This window comes from Podarcis melisellensis, assembly GCF_964234715.1.
Source record: "Podarcis melisellensis genome assembly, chromosome: 5".
Classification (NCBI taxonomy): Eukaryota; Metazoa; Chordata; class Lepidosauria; order Squamata; family Lacertidae; genus Podarcis; species Podarcis melisellensis.
This window is the reverse complement of record NC_138537.1, coordinates 92,656,580-92,675,696: the sequence shown is the minus strand read 5'-3', so window position 1 is coordinate 92,675,696 and position 19,117 is coordinate 92,656,580. Positions and strand designations below refer to the sequence as shown.

The window sequence follows — 19,117 nt, the reverse complement described above, 5'->3', positions numbered from 1 at the left end:
GTGCTCTGCTCTATGGGCTCACGAAGAGTCGGACACGACTAAACAACAACAACAACAACAACAACAAAATCAGGTTTCAGGCCCAATCATGGGAACGTCCTGTGTGGGTGTCTGGCGGCAGTTGGAGGATGGAGGTTCGTTGATGGAGGTTGAATCACAACAAAACAGAAGTACTGTTTCTTGGAGACAGAGAACAAACAGGTGCAGGGGATTCCCTGGTCCTGAATGGGGTAACTGTGCCCCTGAAAGACCAGATGTGAAGCCTGGGAGTCATTCTGGACTCACAGCTGTCCATTGTGGCATAGGGCAACTGTCTACCAGTTCCATCTGGTATGCCAGCTGACACCCGGCATACCGATGGAGTTGAGAGTGGTACATGCCCTGGTTATCTCTTGAACTTATGCAATGCACTCCACATGGGACTACCTTTCAAGAGAAACAACCAACCCAGAATGTGGCTGTCAGACTGGTGACTGGTAGTGGCTGCTGGGACCATATAACACTGGTCCTGAAAGATCCACATTGACTCCCAGTACGCTTCCAAGCACAATTTAAAGTGTTGGCGCTGACCTTTAAAGCTCTAAATGGCTTTGGCCTTGTATACTTGAAGGGCCCTGTATACCTCAGCCCGGACACTTGAGGTCCAGCACCGAGGGCCTTCTGGTGGTCCTCTCACAGTGAGATGTGAAGTTATAGGGAACCAGGCAGAGGGCCTTCTCAGTAGTGGTACCTACCCTGTGGAATACCTTCCCATCAGATGTCAAACAAATAAACTGATGACTTTTAGAAGACATCTGAAGTCAGCCCCGTTTAGGGAAGTTTGATGCTTTATTGTGATTTTATAATTTGTTGAAAGCCACCCAGATTGGCTGGGACAACCCAGTCTGTTGTTGTTGTTGTTGAAAAATGTCACCCAACAGAATTTGTATCAGTGTGCTTCCACTGCACATAAAGATCAACACTTGGGGCCCAGTTAGCAGATCCTGTTAATCCTATTGATTTCATTGGGATTTACTACCAAATAAGTGTTCATAATATTACTGCAGTCTTTGGATTGCATCCAGTTAATCTCTTCTCATAGACCAATATTAGTCATGCCTATTCAGAGGCAGTAAACAATGGCATGGTGGGGTTATACTGCCCTCTTGTGCCTGAAGGCAGGAGATGCAGTAAGATCTTTGTCAGTAACCATCAGCCAACGCCTCAGTCCATTTCTTGTCTTGGCCCAGAGTGGCTGTGTGTTCTTAATCTTCCCAACAGTCCACAATCAGAATTGTTAATGGTTATTTGTGCCTCCTTATGTTAGTCAGTGTCAGAGTGAGTGTATAGTCTCTGTTCTACTGTATATTACATGATTAGTCACATGATAATAGACTGGAGTGACAGCTCTTTCTGACTTTGAGTGGTAGACTCCAGTTGCTGATTTTTGACAGGGGAAGCTGGGAGGGTCAACACAGCTAATATATTGCAAAGCAAGAGAATAAAATGTGCATCTTGGAAAGTTCTACGGGTAACACAATCTTCTCATTCTACACTCTGCTTCTTTGACTATTTATTTGGAGGCATTTCCAGGGGTATCACAGCACCCAAATTTGCTTTCTTGAACAGCTGCAGTTCAAAATGAATGAATCAATAGAATTGCAGTAAGCATTCATCAGAGAGTTGAAGGGCTGCTCTTTGTAGAGCACCAAGATGACCATGTGTTTTTTCAAGTTTCATGAGGCACAATTGCTTCTCTTTTTTACCATTGTTTCACCTGGGGCCTGAAGCCAGCTCCCCGTAGAGCACATCCTTGGGGATCCTGCCATCTTCCATTCTGTGGACATGGCCAAGCCAGTGTAGACATTACTGAGGCCGAAGTGTGACCATGCTGGGAATGTGGGCTTGGAAGAGCACATATTTTTGAGTCTGTTGTGCCAAAATCTTCTTGACACAGTGCTTATGGAAGGCACTGAGGCATCGCTCCTGTCGGTTGTAAGTTGCCCGGGACTCACTTCCATAAAGCAGTGCACTCAACACACAAGCTTGCTATACCTTCATATTGGTTTTGGTCGTTAGCATCACATTCTCCCAGACCCTTTTGGAGAGGTGAGCCATTGCCGGAGCTGCCTTGCCAATACACTTGTCCAGCTCAGCATCAGTGGAGAGGTTTCTGGTTATGGTGGAGCCCAGGTAGACAAAATTGTCTGTCACCTCAAGCGTGTGATCACCAAAGCTGACGCATGGAGTGCTGGCAATGTCCTGACCCAAGATGTTGGTCACCCAGTCTCTCCAACCACCACCTTGACACTTATGGGGTAACCTGGGTTAACAACTGCCCCCAACCCCATTAGAAGACTAGACTGGAGATCCTTCAGATACCCTACATTAATTCACTTTGCAATATGTTTTCTGTTTCTCATATTTTCTTTTTATCGTTTTCCAAGACTAAAGGAAACATTACCTGATCCTAAGCATGTTTACTCGGAAGTTATCTCACTATATTCATAGGTTTGCAGCCTAAAGGTTAGAACTAAATATTTTATTTATACACTGAAGTTACCATGACTGTAATTTTGAAGGAAAGTCTAGAAACATGAGCTCATCTTTTTGCCCAGAGGAGGAGGTGATAAGGAAAATGGTGCAGGAAGGGTTTACAAGCTTCTGTCCGCCATGATGCAGTTTCCTTTCAAACTGTAGCTAGAGCAATTGTATCGTGCAGACAATGAACAGCAGCCCCTCTTGAGGATTTCAGACAGGAATTTCCCCCAGTCCTGCTTAGTGGTGCTGGGGACTGAACTTGGTACCTTCTGCAGATGCCCCATCACAGAGCTGTAGCCTTCACAGCACTAAGGCCAGAGTTGCACCTCTGCCTGCTCTTGGTGATTATAAAAGGTAAAGGGACGCCTGACCATTAGGTCCAGTCGTGACCAACTCTGGGGTTGCGCACTCATCTAGCTCTATAGGCAGAGGGAGCTGGCGTTTGTCCAGACAGCTTTCGGGTCATGTGGCCAGCATGACTAAGCCGCTTCTGGCGAACCAGAACAACACACGGAAACGCCGTTCACCTTCCCGCTGGAGCGCTACCTATTTATCTACTTGCATTTTGACGTGCTTTCGAACTGCTAGGTTGGCAGGAGCCACGGGAGCTCACCCCGTCGTGGGGATTCGAACCGCCGACCTTCTGATCGGCAAGCCCTAGGCTCTGTGGTTTAACCCACAGCGCCACCTGCATCCCTCTTGGCGATTAAGCTCTGCTTGCAAAAAGGCAGCAGGCAGAGGCTCTCCTTCCTCTTTGCTGTTATGCTTAGATAAGCGATAACATCTCTCTGTACTTAACTGCATATGAACTTCAGGTGGGTGTGGTTTGCCCCAAATGGCCTTGTGGGCCAAATTCAGAGGCCTGGTGCACCTGATAAAGCCCACAGGCTGTTAAAAGTCATTTGTCAAAAACACAAACAGCCCTGTGGAACAGCTGTTGCCTTATCATTGCAACACCTGAACTACCTTAGTCTGCATTCCAGAGCATATTACCTGTGTTTAAGAATCTTCATCTTTTGTGGCTCTGCAGTTCTGTTCTTCCCATGAACATATGCTTGATACTCTTAAACAAAACCATTGCAATTAAAGGATTTACATGGAAGGTAAGCCGAGCCTAATTCTGCGTGCAGATGAATATTCCATTATTAAACTGTTAAGCAGCAATTTCTGGCCTAGGCTAGTTTATTTTAGTACCATCTTTATTACTAATATAAAATAGCCTGATATTAATAACAAATTAAATGTTTTCTTTTCCTTTTTTTCAGAGCTACTTGAAAGAAATTTTAAGAGAAATAGGCATCTACAACGTTAAGGGAACACACAAAAACACGTGGGAACTTAAGCCAGAATACAGGCATTACCAAGGAGAAGATAAGAGCGATTAGCATAATTGTTAAGCCAGCAAGAAAGTTGTCAACTGTGGGAGCAGGAAGAGTTGCTGAACTGTTCACCCTTAAAATGCTAAGTGTTGATAATTTTTAAGAAGTCTAGCTTCATTAAAAAAAGATTCTGCAAGAAACATATTTTGGTTCTGCAAACATATTATTTAAAGAATAAACATGCATTAGGTTTCTTTGTAATAATTGGCCTTTTATCATTTTTATTTTTTTACATTTTGTAAAAATATAACGATGTTAGTAAGGACTGGTATTATTTATTGCAGAGATCTGTTTATTTCATTACTAAAATTCTGTATGGTCCTGACCATATTATGGGTTGCTGTCCAACTTTTTGAATTATGCCTTATTAAGAAATAGAAGTGGAACATAGTTTGAATAGCTCCTGAAATGATGGGAAGAGGAAATTAATACAACACGAAAGCATTTAAATACAGTAAGTAAAAATGACTTCTTTGTATTAAAATTATTTTGTTTCTGTATTAATAAAAGCAGTTTCTAATTTGTACAAACACAAAATGCTTGTTCTGCTTTTAGATTTAAAACGTTCATGGTGGCTTGATGCCACAAGGGTCAGCTGATCAGTACTCTACATGACCAGCCATTCTAGAAATTAGGAAGAGGCAAGTGCTGCTAAGCATTACTCAGTTCCCGAGTTTACTGTATTTTTCACTCTATAACACGCACCAGACCATAACACACACGTAGTTTTTAGAGGAGGAAAACAAGTAAAAAAATATTCTAAATGAAATAGTGGATATATGATTTTTGTGGTTCATGCTGTGGCCACAGACATGTGATCTGACATTGAGTTTGGAGTAGCCCAATCCATGTGGATCCATGCTTTGTAACCACGGAGGAGGGAAGGAAGGGGAACCATGGATCCTCTGCTCATGACATTTCCCCTTACTTTCTAGGAGGAAAAAAAGGGAGTGTTATGGTGCAAAAAATACGGTACTGTGGGACCTTCAAAATCCTGCACTTTTTCAGTAGTGCAAACGTTCTTTTTACAAAATTTAGGAGCCAATCAGACCTTCCTTAAGAACCAGTTTAGGAGGTAAAAGATCGATAAGCAGAGGGATTTTTCACTTAATTTATTTTTCTTTGAGCAGCTGCAGATTTAACTATAGAAGGAAGAGTTGGAGGGTAACTGTCTCCTGTTCGTAACAGTGTCCGACAGCAAGGGAAGAAGCCACGTTATGTGCCCTCTTCAGTAACCTGGGACAAGAGACAAGTGCACTTTTTAATCTTTATCCTGGGTCACAGTACCCTAGTTTGCATAAATCAGCTGATTGCCAGATGTATTTACACACCAAGGTGCTGTTACAAACATGTCCACAGTGCCCTCATGGCTCAGGCTTTTGGAGAGACAGGTTAAAAAGCTTGTGCTTATCTTCATAGTCTACTGTTCTACCTGCAATCAAAGTTGTTAGTTTATGTAGGCTTTTGAAATTCGTTCAGCTGCCTTGAATCTCTCTTGTAGAAAAGCTGCTTTGAGCATCTGCTACCTTGGGGAACTGAATTGTTTAGGGTACCGCAAAAAACTAAAGATGGTGGCAACTGAAGCAGTTTGCAAAATGTGTGTGCAGAGGCTCACAGATGTGGGTAACAAATATGAATCAACTGCAAAAATGGCAAAAGAGATGTGGGAAAAGGAAATTGAGAACCCTGGCCAAGGCTGTATCTGAAAGTGTCCAGGGCTGAGCAGAGATTGATGTAATTTGCAACAAATAACACATACCACAAACTAGTATGGTAGCAGTTTGCTTGTTTGTTGCACCAGCCACTGCTTTTAAATAATGGCCTTGGCTTCAGTCTGGCACCTTAAGGTTATCTTTCAACACAGCTGGAAATAACCAAATAATCACACAACCCAGAATTTAAACATTCACTTACATTTTGAACTACCTGAAACTTGTTAATAAGGGGGAAAAAGCCATTTCCTGCAATATGGTGAGGGTTGCCCACAGGATGTTCATATAAATTTCTGGAAAACTTAGCATAGGCAATATAGGAAAGTTTCAGATTCAGGGGTACAAAAAAAAACTACAAAGTTTTGCCTGTCAAATATACCAGTACTTTGGCACTCTTTTTAATACACTAATTTTGTTCATTTTGGGATTATACCAGCCTATAAGAGAAGCCATAATGGTGGAAAACCTTTTCCAGCTCCTACCTGCTACAAGCTATCCTCTGGAGTGAAGTGGAACTTCACTCATGGAACAAAACTAGTGCCTTCTCCCCCCCCCCCCGCCCCCCAATGCCCTGGAGGCTCCCCTCAACCTTCCAGAACAGATTTTGAGGTTACAGGAAGCTGTAAGGGGCAGAGTAACAAAAGCATAGTGAGCCAGTAACTGAATTCCTTGCAGAATAATTCATTTTTTGGGGGAAAACAGACATCCTTTTAGGGATCAGTTTCTCAAAATCAAGTTAAACATGATGGGGGGGAGAGAATGAATCACTCCACACTGCCTGACAAAACTCTGCTTGCTTCAGCAGATAATTGGTCAAATTTCGTTTTGATGTAAAAGTAGTATCAGTGATACATCAACAAAAATAGACCACAAGATGTACACAGTATCTGCAACCCTCTTTTCCATTCCTCCCCAAAAAACAACGATTTTGCTCTGAGCAGCAAGCATTCTGGTGTTACACTGTTTTTTTCATTCACAGGATGAAGCTGCTAGATGGGAAAGAAGGGTAGAACAAGCACTGAAGCATCAAAGGGGAACCAAAATGGAAAACTTAGAAAGGATAACAAAACTGTACTACTAAACCGTAACACACATGCAAGACTATGTAGAAGTCTCAGGAATACACAGCCTAAGTATCTTTCTTAATACACTCTTGATACACAGCACAGCAAGCGGTCAAATAGCTGCTTGGCTACTTCCTTTACACACCAGGTTTCCGATCTTTTTGGAAACAAAGATCAAAAACTGCTCTAGGCTCACAGTGCCAACCAGGGAGATTCCCAAACTACTGCTATCAGTATTTGTTGCACGCCAAGTCTCTCAAAGACACTTCCTGTTCTTTTGTCTATTAGGATGCAAACCAACAATCTTTATGGCTTCTACTACCAGTATTAATTTGTAGCAAATTTTGTAGCTTTTGCCATTTTGAGATCATAGCAGCCCTCCTGCTTTAAAAACCATGTTGCATTTACTTGGCTTTGACACGCTTCTTTAACCTTGCTCCAAGTGCAAAGTTCACTTCGTATTATGCTTTGAACAATGTCATGTCAGGGGAGCAGAAGGTGGAACGATGGAAAAGGCACAGAGCTCTCATTTTTGCATCCTACGGGAACCAATTTACTTTATCATGGCCTGTCAAGCAAACGTCTCCTGGGACAGCCCATAAAATATACTTCAGGACTTTGCAAACATCAGCAAAAACAGTATGATGCACATGTTGTCTACACTAATTCTTTGGACTAGTGCTTAAGGGTGCCATTACCACCACAACTAACCAATTTAGGCTTTGATAAACCACAAAGATTATTAATGTCCTGTGATTAAACCAGTATTACTTTTCCATTTTAAGTTATAATTACTTTGAACTACAGCCTCTTGTGTGCAGACTCCCTGCCTAAAATGCTTGTTTCTGCCACCAAAGATTGCTTTTCCACTTCTTCTGCCTTAGTCATAATTTGCCATGATAAACTGATGAAATCCATCTCTCCTTGACTGGTTCAGAACTCTAATCAGCAGTCTGTATTCAGTCTTCCAATTCTGTCCTCCAGCTAGCTATTGTGGTTTGTGGAACAGCAAGAAACTCGGTCCATTTCAGAATGAAAGCCTTCTTCTCTACTAATCATTTTCAGGTGTTTAGGAGCAAGTCAGTTGTAGTCGGCTGATCTTCCAGTTCTAGGTCACCAGTATCGCACGACAGTCTGACACATGCATTAGGCCAGGCTATGCTATTGAAGTCAAAAATCCAAGCTACAAGAAGCTTGCTGAAGAACCCTGCTGAATGCATTAAACCAAGAGGCATTATCTATGCTGGGTTTAAATGAGTTTTTCTTTATTTTAGACAGCCTACATGACAAGTTTTTAAAAACCAATGCCTCCACTCCAATTAATTCAGGGTCAAAATAAATCAAATTAAGCTCAAGATGGCATCAGTCCAGTTTTCAAACAATGCTGAGTCATGATGTTTTGTTGATGAATAAAGAACAGCAGCCAATTATGATGATGATAGATGATCCAGAAGGGTTGGTCTCTTGTTACTGTTAAGAAATTAATGAGAGTTAGCCTATGCTTGTAGCAATTCCTTATGTCATCATTAAATATTCACTCTCTTAAATGTTCTCCCTTATTCAATCTGAGTTGCCACGTTTACCAGGCACACAGAAAGCGCAAGGAAATTGCTGTTGCATCTTTATGCAAGCTAGAGAGCAAAAGTAGTTGTTCCCAGCCTATCAGCAGATGCTTAACATTCCGAACTTGCATCTCAACTCCTTCCCTAAGGCACTGTTTGAGAGGGTACCAGTCTTGATTAGCACCCTTTCATTCACGGAAAGGGGGTAGTAGCTTCAACAGCCATATCAAAATACAGCCAATAAATGTTTTGGTTTGATATTAAGCCAAGTGTGGTCAACCAAGCTTTACCCAGAGTAGACCTACTGAAATTAATGAGCATGTCTGATTAAATACCTCCCAAGATTTAAATCTAGCAATAGCATTACAAAAAAATAAATCCACACCATTTGCATTTTCTGTTCTTACACCTGCCTGCCTGAATGATTTGGTCTTCTATTTAAGCCATTGGCAGGAGAGCCACACTCCTGACTAGTTAGCTTAAAAACTGAAGAGCGAACCCAAGCACTTCATTGGGTGGGAGTCCAGCCACTATCTTCCCTAAAGAATCTCCCACCAGAAGGGCAGAAAATGCATATGCTAAGCTGTATGGAAGACTAGTCAATAGCTCAATAGTTTGTCTTCTATCAGCATTGTTAACTGAGAAATGAAAGATTTTTTTAATGGAACTCTGGGGAGATCTAGAAAGTTAAACTAAGAGGCTATTGAACTTGTTCACACACGAACAGAGAATCAATAGTAAGCAACAAGGTAGCCTAGTTTGTAGCAGACACCAAATTATTCGGGATACTGAAAACCCAAACTGCAAAAAAGTTGAAAAGGGATCTCCAAGCTAGATGAATAAGCAAAAATTAAAAAATGGACAATGAGGTTCAGAGTAAGACTTAAAAAACACTGCATTCAGGGCAAATAACCATCCCAGCTTCATACAAACTGATGGGAGAGTAAATTGGCTGTGACAAAGGATGTGTCCTCAGCCTCACTCACAAAGGTGTACAAACCTCTGGTTGCACAATCTCAAAAAGGATACTACAAAGCTAGGAAAGTTGATAGAAAATGCAGTAACATTTGGGCTTTTCTTTTTTCCCCATGGAAAATGCAGGAAAGATGTTAGGATTTCAGAGATGAGTGAATGGTGTGGAGAAAGCATACTTATTTTTTCTCCCTCTTACAGCACAAGTCCTTGCCCACACAATTCACCAGCTGTATGCAGACAAAAGCTACTACTTACAACACTCTGAAATTTCCTCCCACCAGATATTATGATTACCAGAAGCTTAGATGGCTTTTCAGGCATGTCCAAAGTCTATTTTGGGGGCCTAATCTGGCCCCATGGCAGTATATGTCCTGGGGTAAAATCTTAAAGAAGCTCCACAACTTTGGTGTAAAATTGTAAAAAAAGGCCCACAACTTCAATCCTAAAAAAAGCTGGTCCGCCCTCACACATGTTCACTTAATCAAAGCTGGCCCTCTTTGAAAAAAGTTTGGGCACCCCTGGATTAGGTGAACTCCTGAAGCAGAGAACAATGGCTATTAAAATGCAATTAGGTAAGTCAAATCTCCAGGTTCAGAGGTAGGCTGCCACAGAACACAAGTTGCTGGGAGAACAAGGGCTGTTCCCTCATGTACCTGGCTGGTTAATTGAAAATGCTGGACTAGATGGGCACAGGGTTTTGTTTCTGCAGCAAATCACCCCCCATTCATCAGCAAGCAAAATTTGAAACCACACAAGATTTTAATCTTGGCAAGTTCTCTCGGGAATTTATACTTACACATTTCTCCATTTCTAATCCATCCTTAAAGAAAATCATATAAGGAGTGATACCATCCTCACGGAAATCCAGCAACGCCACCATTCCATCTGGATTCATGTTCTCGCCTACAAAAAACTTTCAGAAGAAAAAAAAAATCGGTTGATGCAAATAAGTTCTTAGAAAGCACTAACATAACAATGCACATTTCCTTGGCTCAAGCATCAGGCACTTCCCACAGAATGCCAGTCTTAAAACAAGCAGCAAAAGCTACTTCACAGTATGCAAGTACTGAAAATACGTTACAAAAAAAGAGAGGAAGCTTTGGAACTTACCTGGTAATTTTTGAAGTTTGCAAGGATATGTTTGACTTGTTCAGCTGCTCCAGTCATGAACGGCTTTACTCTCTCTGGCTTTGTTTCCTCAAGTCTTGCTTTGATTCTAGGGGGAAAACAACAAGAATTCTAACAGCTGCAATTTAACAAGTTTGAGGATTGTACCCAAAAGTTTCTAATAGCTGATCTGAAAGGAAAACACTGAATTGCTTTTTACTGCTCCCCTGCATGGATAGTGCTTTATTTTACCTGCCAGTTTTAAATTATATTTCTTGGGAACATTTTTATTATACACAAGGCCACATAAACTGGCATGGTAAAATATGCCAGATGATTTCTGTATGCGCCTCCATTGAGGCAACAGTAAAATAGCAGAATAGACAATATTGTATCAAAAGAAGGGGTTGCCTTTGGCCCAGATATCTGGTCTCTAAATATAAAGCAACTCTTACAACATATCTGTAATACAGAGCCTTAATAACTCCATGAAGCTACAGCAAAAAGCACAGCCACTGATCAGTTCTGCCAATAACCAGATCTTTTGGTTGCACCTCTCTTTGAGTTGTTTGCATCCCAGCTGGTCCTTACTGGGAATTTTAAGAGAAAGTGATTGCGTCGCCTTGGATTTCATGATACAGGGAAAGGGAAAACTGAGTGTAATCGGTCGTAGACTTTAAGAAGGCTGATTTCTGGAAGCTTAAGGAACTACTTCAGGCATAGGCAGACTCGGCCCTCCAGATGTTTTGGGACTCCCATCATCCCTGACCACTGGTCCTCTTAGCTAGGGGTGATGGGCGTTGTAGTCCCAAAACATCTGGAGGGCTGAGTCTGCCTATGCCTGAAGTACCGGGTGAGATCTCATCGTCAGAAATCGTCAAGAAAAGGGAGCCCAAGATGGGAGTTTGTTAAAGGTGAAATAATGAAGGCAGAAATGCAGACAATTCCAGAAAGAAAAGTGGGAGGCACCTAAATAAACTTGTGTGGCTTTATAAGAAGCATACACAAGCTTGGTGGATCTGGGGAATGCTATGGACATAGTGTATCTTGATTTCAGTAATGCTTTTGACAAAGTTCCCCATGACATTCTTGTGGAGAAGCTGGTAAAATGTGTAGCTGGTTGACTGACAGAACTCAAAAACTCATTAATAGTTCCTAGTCATCCTAGGAAAAAGTGACGTGGGGTGACAGAGTTCTATCCTGCGCCCACTGTTGTTCAACATAAATGACTTCAATGATGGAATTGAGGCGATCCACATCAAATTTGAAGATGATACCAAATTGGGAGGGGTAGCTAATGCCACAGAAAACAGAATTGGGATTCAAAATGACCTTTACAGATTGGAGAATTGGGCGCAAAGTAACAAAATGAATTTCACCAGGGACAAATGTAAGGTTCTGAACTTAGGCAGGAAGAATCAGATGCACAAATGTAAGATGGGGGACACCCAGCTTACATGTGAAAAAGATCCAGGGCCCAACAGAATGATGCAGCGTAGTGTCCAGATCTAGGGAAGGTATATCACACTATTCTGCCGTAGTCAAACCACACATGCAGTCGTATGTCCAGTTCTGGGCACCATAATTTAAGGATATGTGTACAGAGGATGGCAACCAAGAGGATCACAGGTCTGGAAGCCAAGCCTTATGAGGAAAGGCTGAGGTATGCTTACATCAGCAATGCAATCACTATGCGCATTGTTACCATATCAGAAATGCGGCCTTAAATTAACCTTAAGATTTAGGGTTCTCACTAGTAGCATTTTCCTTTTGACCTCGATGACTTAAACATAATGTACCAAACCTAGTATATGTAAGAGGACATCCTTCAGATATCCAATACTATAACAGGATATGTGGAAAGAAGCAGTATCTTAGCAAAATGTGTATGCAGGTGGTTATGGCTTTAAATTATAGATCTTTCAGAATAAGAGCACCATTGTAATCATCCCCACAACTGGATCCCAGCAGCCCATCTCCATCAGAAGGCAGTGCTGAAACCTTATGGAGTTTTTGCTATGTGTTTGCTATGTAACCCTCATCGTAACTGTCTTCTAGCCTTGAAATGACAGACACCAGGCTAACTTACGCTTTCATGTAGTCCTTGATGTACTTCTTGTAAGACTCTTTAGTGAAGCTTGTTTCCTGAAGGTGGTGGTTCATTACAATGTCAACACCGGTGACAACGGTAGCCTCTGCCCCTTCACCATCTGGACCTTCAGCCGACGCATTTCCACCAATTAAAGCATCATCTATTTCACCTTCTTTCCTGCTCACCATCTAAACCATTCATTGAAGAAAAATACCACCACTGAAAAGCAAAATCTAATTGTAAAATGATCTGCTCCTGTTCATTAATCTACTCAAAGCTTAATAGCAGAGTTTTAAGTCATAACTAGTTCAGTTATGAGCAAAGCCATCCAAGTGGAATTTGTCACCAAAGGGAAAATAAACTGCCCAGAGAATCTTAAATCGGAAGTCTTTATGATAAAGACTCTAATTTCCCAGTTGGTCTCAGATATTGCCAAATCTCTCCCCCCCCCCCATAACAGAAGTTGATGGAGTGCCTGTGAAGGGTAGCAACTGCTAAAAGAAGGGCCAAAGCACAGTTGACCTATACTATGGCGAGGGTTCGAACCCCGCCCCACCTACATAAAATGAGTAGATTTACAAACAAAGCCTACCTTCCCTTCCACTTCCAGGCAGAGTCCGCTGGCCACTTCTTTGACCTTGTAGATGTCCGAGAACATCTCGTCTTCTGCGGGCAGAGGAAGGAGGAGAGCGCGTGAGGGGGGCTCCCCATGGTCGGCCGGCCGTTCTCCCTCCCCCAAACCCCACCCTCCTCTCAGGGGTCGCCCCTCTTCCCCTCCCTTCCGGTCCAGGCCTTGCCAGGCCCCAGGGGTAGATGCGGCGCTGCCGCCGCCTCCCGGAACGGGAAAAGGCCTCGGGAAGGCTGCGCCGGAAGCCAAGAGGGAACAACGCCGGAAGCGCCGCCCAAGGCCTCCAGCCCCACGGCCCCTTCGGCAGCCCCGCTCACGCAAGCGCGGTGGCCGCGGCAAAAAGACGCATGCGCAGTGAATAGAATGCCCGGGCCGCCAGTCTTCGCGCTCTCTCCCCCCCCGCCCCGCGAACCAGTCTCCCTTCCCCCTCTCTTCTGTGCCGCGCAGGCGCAGTGTAGCGGGAGGGCGCGCGAGGTGCCTAGCCCGGGCCGCGGAGCCGCGCAAGCGCAGTAGGGCGCCGCTGTGGGGGCTCCGCGGGGGGCCCGACCTCGATGGCGCTGAGGGAGATTCGCTTACGGCTGATGCAGTCGCGGTAGATGATCATGGCTGAGGCGTCGTCGGGCGGCGGTGGGTCGAGCGGGCGGGCGGGCTGGCGGCCTCGGGGAGCGGAGCGGCTGGGCGGCGACTCCCGGCGAGAGCAAGGAGCGAGGCGGAGAAAGGCCGAGGCGGCGCTGCCACTGAGCTCATATAGCCAGCGGGGCACGTCCCTGCCATCCGTGCGTCACCAATCCCTGCGCTCCCCGCCACGCACGGAGCTGTGACGCAAGCGCGCCCGCAGGCCGCCGCCCCGCCTCCCCGCGCGCACGTAGAGGTAAGAACGAGCAGAGCTGCTCTCTGAGGGCAGGAGGTAGAACTTCCGGGTTCCTTCTCTTCCCGCCTCCGCCAATAGGAAACAACGCTGTCAACTTTTCCCTTTTCTTGCGAGGAATCCTGAGGTACCACTGTATATGAACCATGTGTCTGAAATAGTATGGGAATGCAATCCTGAAGCCATTTTGACTCTCCCAATGACCTCAAATATTCCTCTGCAGTAAGGGAGGCAAATGGGGAAAGCCTTCCCATTGGTTTTTTCCCCTTGCAAATCCTGTCTTAAGGGCATATTTGTGTATGAATAGGATGAGCCTGTGACCCGGATTCCAGAACTAAAGTATTAACAAAAGAATGGCCAGACTGCCCAGGTAATGCAATCAGTGACCATTATTAGGTATCCTGGCGGGCAGGATTTCTGCTGTAAACCGCCTGCGTCTGTGATGTATGTATGATGTATTGAGGGGTGGTCTTGGGCTACAGGGTGGACAATTTCAAATGTCTATACAAGGGCTTGCGCACCATTGTTCAGGGTTCTTCTCTCTCCTCTGTGAGTGGGGACCCTGTTGCAACAGTTCCTCAAATAAAGATCAGGCTTACTAGCCACTTTGCTTCTCAATATACTCTGGTTGACCTGTGTTTTCTCCTACCGATAGTGAACCTACTTAAGGACTCTATATGGGCTCCAGAATACCCCATAAGGGAAAGGGAGCAGTTTTTCTCCTAACTTCTAGCTCCTAGACCCTTGATCACCCTAGTTGCACTCCTCTGCACACATTCCAGTTTGTCAACATCCTTAAATTGTGGTGCTCAGAACTGGGCATAGGACTCTTGCCCTGTGGGTGGGCCAACCCTGCTGAGCACCGTAGTTTACAATGCACAGTTATAATTCCCAGCACGTCTCAAACTACAGTGCCCAGAATTCTTTGAGGGAAAGAATATTCTTTAAAATGTGCTTGAACGTTATATTGTGTACACAGCCATAGAGTCTGCATGCAGTCCTATCCAGCTAATTTCTATCTAAAATCAGGTCACCCTATGCTGGTGTGGTCACTCCAGATTTTATGCTGATGTGGCACACAAAATTTCCAGCTGCTCCTCTGCAGGGTTGTCAAACAACACAGGAGTCCAGCTAGGGTAACTGTTTGGCAACATCATAATTTGTACCTTTGCATCATTCACTCCCTCCCTGGTTGGGTGATGCTTAAAACAACATCACCCTGAGTTCCATAACGGAAAAAAATGTGGGATAAAATGTAATAAAATAAGTAAAAAAATCATTATTCCATTACTGTACAATTTATGCATATTCTTGTGTGGTTCTTTTTATGCAGTAGAACTTTTCCATGGCTTTTGTCCCCAGCTTCTCTCCTTACTTAATTCACTGACACTGATCCTCCAAGCAAACATGCTTAGAATCAGGCTGTTGGGCCACATTCCTATACCCAAGTACCTGGGAGTAAGACCCATTGAGTAGACAAGCATAAAACGTATAGCTGCAAAAATAGCAACAGTACTACAAACATGTATTTGACCCACCAACCAAAAATTTGGCTGAACAAGATTCAGTACAGTGGTACCTCTGGTTGCAAATGGGATCCATTCTGGAGGCGCGTTCGCAACATAAAAATAGCAAAACCCTCAGCATGCGCAGGTTGCGATTCAGCGCTTCTGCGCATGCCATCATTTTGCGTGTCTGTGCATGTGCAAGCAGCAAAACCCGGAAGTAACCCTTTCGGTACTTCTGGGTCGCCACGGGATGTAACCTGAAAGAACGTAACATGAAGCAAACGTAACATGAGGTATGACTACTGATAAGCTTGCAAACCACATTCAGTAAAGGAGGGCACATCAATTATTATTTTCCCTATTTATTATTTAAATTCTATACATGCTATTTCAGTGTTCACTGAGTGATCTCCATCACTCTTTAGTCTCATTATTTGTATGATTTTGATCTATACCTATTTCGTTTGAATTCTATCAGTATATTTTTTAATGATTTTTCTCCACACACAACCACTTGTATGTTTTTTTAAGCTGCTTTTATTTTTAATCTGTAAGCTGCTTTGAGCCCCTTTTAGGGGTAAATAAATGAATGAGTAAGTAAGTAAGTAAGTAAGTGAGTGTTATTGTTGTTGTTTAGTCGTGTCCAACTCTGTGTCCCCCTGGACCAGAGCACGCCAGGCACTGCTGTCTTCCACTGCCTCCCGCAGTTTGGTCAAACTCATGCTGGTAGCTTCAAGAACACTATCCAACCATCTTGTCCTCTGTCCTCCCCTTCTCCTTGTGCCCTCCATCTTTCCCAACATCAGGGTCTTTTCCAGGGAGTCTTCTCTTCTCATGAGGGGGCCAAAGTCTTGGAGCCTCAGCTTCAGGATCTGTCCTTCCAGTGAGCACTCAGGGCTGATTTCCTTCAGAATGGAGAGGTTTGATCTTCTTGCAGTCCATGGGACTCTCAAGAGTCTCCTCCACCACCACAATTCAAAAGCATCCATTCTTTGGCAATCAGCCTTCTTTATCAGCTCTCACTTCCACACATCACTACTGGGAAAACCATAGCTTTAACTATACGGACCTTTGTTGGCCAGGTGAGGGGTAAATGAATGAATGAATGAATAAGTAAGTGTTATTACAATTCGGTAACTCGTTCTCCCGCATTCACCTCCCACCGTAATTTTGGACATAAGCCCCGTTGACGTCAGACACATACTCAGGGGGAGGGGGGAGAGGAAAGGCGGGGCTTCTCCGGCGCTGGTGGACGGAGCTTTTCCCATTGGCTGAGCCGCGAGGGACGCTGGCTGCTGAGAGACAGAGACTGGCGCATGCGCTCTTGCGGGCTTCCCTTCTCTCGCCCGCCCGGCTCTTTCGGCGCCGACGCTGCGGCGGTTCGTCGTCTCCCGCCCGGGCAGGGGCAGAAGCGGGAGGCGGCTCAGGTTTGGCTCCTCTCACGCCGTCCCTTTTGGGCCTCTCCGGGGTGGCCGGGCTGAAACGCCTGAGGGGGAGGGGCGGATAATGTGAGGGGGAGACAGTCTCTTCTTTCCCGCGCTTTTCTGTGAGGGGAAAACTCCCCCCTTGACTTTTTTTTTCGGGGGGGGGACCTGGTCCATGGGGCGGTGAAGTCCCCCCTACACCCCGAAGGCGGAAAACTCTTGTCATTTGCTAAAAGTTAAAGGGTAAAGCAGACACGCGACAAGCAGCCGGCGGGGGGGGGGGTGTGTCGTTGCCCGCCCCCCTTTTAATCAAGTAAATGGTTATAAAATTTTAGGGTGAACGCACATAGCAGACGCACGCTTCAGTCTTCCCAGCCTCCTAAGATGGAGGAAATGTTTCCTCCAGAAAATTGCATATTATTTTAGCCCACAGAACCATTCCCCCCCCCAAAAAAAAACACACACACACGTCTTGGCTCTCCTAATGGATTATTTCCTCTGAAGGAGGAGATCTCCTGGAAGAAATAATAATAATAATAATAATAATAATAATAATAATAATAATAATAATAATAATAATAATTTATTTATGCCCCACCCATCTGGCTGAATCTCCCCAGCCACTCTGGGCAGCTCCCAATCGAGTGTTAAAAATGATACAGCATTAAATAGTAAAAACTTCCCCTGATTTTAGAGTGTTGTATGTACTGTACTTTGTACTGGGGAGGGCGGGATATAAATAAAATTTATTATTTTATTATTAAACAGGGCTGCCTTCAGAAACCTTTGCCCATAGTTCTTTCCCTTAGCAAATCCTGCCTTAAGGGCATATTTTGTGCATGAATGACCTGGATTCACAGACTAAGGTGTTTACCATCACAAAAGAATGGGCTAGGCTGCCCAGGTAACTCAATCCGTGTAACGTCATCATTGACGTACCTGTGATGCTTTTAGGGTGGCCTTTGGCTAAGGGGTTGAGCAACGCCAAAAGTCTACTTTGTAAAGACCCAAGAATTACCAACGATAGAAGAATGGCAGATGAAGATGATGGATTTTTCGGAGCTAGCCGACCTAACCGGAAGAGTCCGTGACCAGGAGGAGTAGCAGGAAGAGTGGATTAAATTTAATGATTACTTAGTTAAATATGTTGAGTTAAATTAACTGAAAACAGCTTCAGATACTTAAATGGCTTAGGATTTTATTTATGTTTAGTGATGAAGTAATATGTTTAATTTCATAATGTGAAGATCTAAGGATGTTGATGTTTAAGTTAAATTTTATAAGAACGGTGATTTGGAAAACCGTTAAAAGGACATGCAATGAAATTCAGCCAAGGGAAAGCGAGGAAGTCACATAACAATGTTAATAAGTGTAATTTTCAATAAGGCTATGATTTATTTACAGATAGGTAGCTGTGTTGGTATCTGAAGAAGTGTGCATGCACACGAAAGCTCATACCAAGAACTGACTTAGTTGGTTTTTAAGGTGCTACTGGAAGGATTTTTTTTGTTTTGGCTATGATTTATGTTTGTCTTATGTGTTTGTTTGTAATGTTTTGAAAACCAGCAAAATTTTTTTTGGAAAAAAAAGGAAGTCTTTGTAAAGAATGTAAAAGATTCCTGCACACTTTGTTCTTGGTCTCTCCCACCTCCTTGCAGGGTGGGGAAACTGTTGCAACAGGAAAATAAAGATCTGTCTTGCTTTCCACTGGATCCTGCCTCCACCCATTCTTCTCTGACTGATCATGGACTTAGGGGACTCATCAAGTCCCTTTGGGGAGTTAGGTAGCAAAAGCCAACCCCCCATTTTGTTTCTACAACGAAAATAAATAAAAATACTTAACTGGCCAATTGCATAGGAGATAGCTTGGTTCTGCCATGGCTACTCCCATGCCCCAGCTACAATTAAAGCCAAGGGGGAAATGCTCTAGTGCACAGATGGCGCTATTACATGTGCTGCATGATTCCCGTTTCCCATATTTCTATGTTTAGTGTGGCAGCGGCTGCACTCTGGAACTCCCTGCCTGTTGACATTATGTAGGTGCCAAAGTCAGGGTCATTTTAATCTCTATTAGTAAATGGGATTGTGGGTTTTATTATTTTATTTTACGGTCTTCTTGCATTGGAGAGGGTTGGACTAAATGACTTTCGTGGTATCTTCCAACTCAACAATTCTGTGATTCTATGTTGTATCTTTCTTGTAAACGGCTTTGAGGTTTTCTTACAATCAAGCGGTGTTCAAATTTTATGAAATAAACAACAACAAAACATTCCACCTG

General features: G+C 43.8%; 2 protein-coding genes and 2 long non-coding RNA genes across 4 annotated transcripts in view; 2 read left to right on the top strand and 2 right to left on the bottom strand.

Annotated features, from left to right (window-relative positions):
* GTF2F2 (general transcription factor IIF subunit 2) overlaps positions 1-4,436 on the top strand; it is a 59,228-nt gene extending 54,792 nt beyond the window's left edge. Inside the window, exon 9 of the mRNA XM_081911848.1 lies at positions 3,786-4,436. Coding sequence (XP_081767974.1) covers positions 3,786-3,905 — 120 coding nt within the window. The 3' untranslated portion in view covers positions 3,906-4,436. The remainder of the gene's footprint in view (positions 1-3,785) is intronic.
* On the bottom strand, positions 4,090-5,203 carry LOC309370298. The gene is made up of 2 exons (XR_014168497.1): positions 4,871-5,203; positions 4,090-4,589 (listed from the first exon to the last, which is right to left on the bottom strand). It is a non-coding gene; the product is annotated as an uncharacterized lncRNA (long non-coding RNA).
* Positions 5,204-7,919: 2,716 nt separating this feature from the next.
* Positions 7,920-13,765, bottom strand: TPT1 (tumor protein, translationally-controlled 1). The gene is made up of 6 exons (XM_081911910.1): positions 13,616-13,765; positions 13,004-13,077; positions 12,409-12,599; positions 10,323-10,428; positions 10,009-10,125; positions 7,920-8,145 (listed from the first exon to the last, which is right to left on the bottom strand). The coding sequence occupies exons 1-6, from the start codon at positions 13,641-13,643 to the stop codon at positions 8,143-8,145; spliced, it is 519 nt and encodes a 172-aa protein (XP_081768036.1). The 5' UTR covers positions 13,644-13,765; the 3' UTR covers positions 7,920-8,142.
* A 2,948-nt stretch (positions 13,766-16,713) lies between these two features.
* Positions 16,714-18,689, top strand: LOC309370299. The gene is made up of 2 exons (XR_014168498.1): positions 16,714-16,842; positions 18,498-18,689. It is a non-coding gene; the product is annotated as an uncharacterized lncRNA (long non-coding RNA).
* The last annotated feature ends 428 nt before the right edge of the window (positions 18,690-19,117 follow it).

Coding starts and splice junctions, on each gene's coding strand:
- TPT1 (XM_081911910.1), bottom strand. CDS start 13,643: ATGATCATCTACCGCGACTGCATCAGCC. Junction 12,600..13,003: donor GCCTGGAAGTGGAAGGGAAG/GTAGGCTTTGTT, acceptor TGAATGGTTTAG/ATGGTGAGCAGGAAAGAAGG. Junction 10,429..12,408: donor ATCAAGGACTACATGAAAGC/GTAAGTTAGCCT, acceptor TTTTCCCCCTAG/AATCAAAGCAAGACTTGAGG.